Source organism: Pteropus vampyrus, unplaced genomic scaffold (assembly GCF_000151845.1).
Source record: "Pteropus vampyrus isolate Shadow unplaced genomic scaffold, Pvam_2.0 Scaffold24, whole genome shotgun sequence".
NCBI lineage: Eukaryota > Metazoa > Chordata > Mammalia > Chiroptera > Pteropodidae > Pteropus > Pteropus vampyrus.
Genome location: NW_011888805.1, coordinates 6,110,539 through 6,114,263, shown reverse-complemented (window position 1 = coordinate 6,114,263; position 3,725 = coordinate 6,110,539). Strand labels below are relative to the sequence as shown.

General features: G+C 31.2%; 1 protein-coding gene across 1 annotated transcript; it reads left to right on the top strand.

The window, feature by feature from the left end:
• The first annotated feature begins 628 nt into the window (after positions 1–628).
• On the top strand, positions 629–2,460 carry LOC105289454 (gap junction epsilon-1 protein). The gene is made up of 3 exons (XM_011356139.1): positions 629–667; positions 1,359–1,541; positions 2,065–2,460. The coding sequence occupies exons 1-3, from the start codon at positions 629–631 to the stop codon at positions 2,458–2,460; spliced, it is 618 nt and encodes a 205-aa protein (XP_011354441.1).
• The last annotated feature ends 1,265 nt before the right edge of the window (positions 2,461–3,725 follow it).

Below are 3,725 nucleotides of genomic sequence, written 5' to 3'. Positions count from 1 at the left end.
CCATATCTGCGGTAAGCATTCAGGCAAAAGGCAAATATAGCAACCCATCGCTAATATTCAATAATGTAATAACTATCAATTTCTTAAACTTCCTAGAAATTAATTTATTTCATGGAAGTAAATAAGAATCAGGAATATTTCCCATTTACTTATCTTTTCAGACACATCTAAATGGAAGGAAAAAAATAGATCACTTGATATTTCGGAGAAAACTCTAAGCTAAAGAGTCCACTGATTTACATATAGGCACTTTCCAGGTAATTTAGAGGTATTGAGTGCTCGGAGCCCTTGTTGGGCTGGCCTCTTGCTTTGCTGACACTCACTCCTGTCTGTCTGGCTGGCTATGCTGACAGTGTAAGTCAAGGGATTATTAGATTGACCACATGCCCTCGGCTTTTGTTTCTTTGTTTTTGTTTTGTTTTGGGACAGAGATAGGAAAGTTGACTGGGGCCCCAGAGATCTATGGAAAAAAAAAAAGACAGAAAAGGAGGGGAGAGAAATTTGCAGTGATAAGTGCTTTCTGCTGTAAAAGTCATGATACAATGTAAGTTCGATTCTGGCAGAAGCAAGCTGGCAATGGGGGTCAAGAATTAACCTACAGGGATGCCAAAATAACGTCTCCTGAGACATGTCTCTAAATTACATCAAAAACTTCTATGAAGGATGTGTAAGTATTATACGGACAACAACAACAAAAAATTATATGAGTCCTGTCTGTGTGTTTTAGACTGATTTGCACGAGTGTTTATGAATAAGTTTCTTTATATATGAAGAATAAGATAAATATTAATTATATACTTCTAAATATTCTGAATTTAAAACTATAGCTAAAATAATTCAGGAAGTACTTTTAGCTGTATGAGTTTTAAAGTAGTTCACTCTCAATTTGATAAAGAAGTAGAAAATAGACTGCAATGACAGCTAAAAAAAAAAATAACATTTGGTTGTTAAGATAGTGTGTATACTATGAGTTTAATATTGGCTTTGTCATCTAATTTTCCAAAAGAGGTTCTAGATATTCTAAGATTCCCTTGATTTTATTGCAAAAGGATTACAGGGGTAGGGGATATTAATTGAATTTAACGCTTTATACATATTTCCAAAGTTATACATTTGATTAGCTACATGTTTCTATTTGACTGTTGCACTTCATATCTTCAGACTGAAAAGAGGTGAGAAGTCTCATAATATAGGATTTATATGGGGCTTGATGATGTCTAAGGTTCTTTCTTGCCTCAAGACTTCATGAGTCTTAAATTTTAAAATATGTAATAATGAAACAATTATTTAAAATATCTTCCTTTAACGTTCATTTTCAAAAGACTTTTTTTTTTTTTTTCCTTCTAAAACTACAACAGGTAAAGCCTCCAACCGTGATCGGTCAATTCCATACCCTTTTCTTTGGATCTGTTCGAATGTTCTTTCTCGGAGTGTTAGGCTTTGCGGTCTATGGAAATGAAGCTTTGCACTTCAGCTGTGATCCAGACAAAAGAGAAATAAATCTCTTCTGTTATAACCAGTTCAGGCCAATCACTCCACAAGTAAGTTTTCCTGTGTGTACATAAAACTTACTCTACCACTTAAAATAGTTTTCTTTTTAAATGTACAATGATGCTATAATAAGATGAATAATACCTTCACAGGCATTGTTTCTAGAATTATTACTTTTTCTTTTTAACTAGCTGTTTACTTCAGGTAAATTAATTTGAGTTAGTCGAAAGTTTCTTCCAACTCCAGCATTCTATTATCTATTGATGTTAGAATTGTACTCCAGTTCTGAAATTAGAAAATAAAAATTTGTTAGCTACTAAAATAAAACACTTCTTCATCATTAATAATTGGTAGGTGATGATAATAAAATATGACTACATTTTCATATTGTCACAACTAAATGAGATATGTTCAACATTACTACCTTCATTATATTATTTTTATTACTTTTAAGACTTATAAAACTTAAATTTTTTTAAAGTTAGCCTCTGTTGAAAATCGGTGACTTTTTTTTTAGTATATTTTTGGTTATATGTTGCTTGATATGACTAAGATATTTCTGACATACTTTAGGTGTTCTGGGCATTACAACTAGTGATTGTCCTGCTTCCTGGAGCTACTTTTCATCTTTATGCTGCATGTAAAAGCATCGATCAAGAATGCATTCTTCAAAAACCCATCTACACTGTGATTTATTTTCTCTCCGTTCTATTAAGAATTAGTCTAGAGGTGATAGCATTTTGGCTTCAGATTCACCTCTTTGGTTTCCAAGTAAAGCCTCTCTACCTGTGTGACGCTGGATCTCTTGGGCAAAAATTTACTATTATAAAATGCATGGTGCCGGAACACTTTGAGAAGACCATTTTTCTCATTGCAATGTATACATTTACTGTAATTACAATGGTATTATGTGTTGCTGAAGTTTTTGAGATCATACTTAGAAGGTTATGCTTTCTAATGAAGCAGTGACCAAAAGGTTGATTACCCACTGTCATGCCAGTTATTTATCAATCATTTTTATTTAGTTTCATCTTATTCAGTGAGTATCTCAGCTTCAAACAGAAATATCTATTATTTAAATTTACCTGTGTGTCTGAAATTTATGTCTAATATAAAATATTCTCAAATAAACATTTCATTCTATTTTAATTTCATCATGCATTAGAAAATAATAGAATTAATGAAACATAGAATTAATGTTTACTTATGTTTAATAATACTTTTATAGATTACTTAATCAATCACATACTACATCCTAACTGATCACAGTATTTTGTGACCAAAGAAATTTTTATTATCTCTTTTATACAGGGTGGAAAATTGAGGCTCAGAGAGGTTAATATATGAGCCCAAAGTCACAAAACCAAACAAGAATTCACTCTCTTAACTATAAAGCCGTTGCCCTTTCTGCTGAACCATGTAGCTTAAATTTTGAGGATGCAATTATATTTGCAGCCATTTAAAGTATAACTTAAGCACAAAAGTTGTAAATTAATTATTAAAAGAGTCATTCTATAGTTTGATCACTAACTTGAAGAAATGGAGCAATTAAATTTTTAATATTATACTCTACTGTTTTCTTAAAACTTTTAATATTAAATGATATGGTAATATAGCCATCAAATAAATAAAAAATGCTATAAAAAATATTATGCAAGGTTTTCTTTCTTGTTAAAATTAAAAACCTCTGTGCTCATAGATATCCTATAACTAGAGATTCTACCTTCAAGATTATTAAAATGGAAATTTATATTTATATTGTTAGGCTTTCTAAATAGCTATAAATTTATTTCAAAGACAATTTTATACCAATTCAGTGCATTTTTTTTATCTGTCTGCCATACCAATGATGATCTTCATTTGATGTCATTTAAAATCTTTATGTATGACTGCCTTGTACTGGTGCCTTATTAGGGAAATAAGTACAGTCAGTTAATATTGAGGCTTTCAATTTTTCTTCGAGCCTATGTTTGTTCATAAATTTCTAGATTTAGGATTTTTAAATCATTAAGACTTTCTCCACATGAATGCACAGGAGAAAATCCAACGTACCTTCTTTCGACAAATAGCAGCTGAGTATTATTTACCATGTATTGCATTAAGAATTCATATGTAAAGATAACTAAGATTTACGTTTATGAAATCATGTTCTAGTTGGTGGTTCAGTGGCGCGCCAGGAAGGTAGCCCACCATGAGGGAAGATGTATTTATTCACTATCATTTTTTAGAATCAC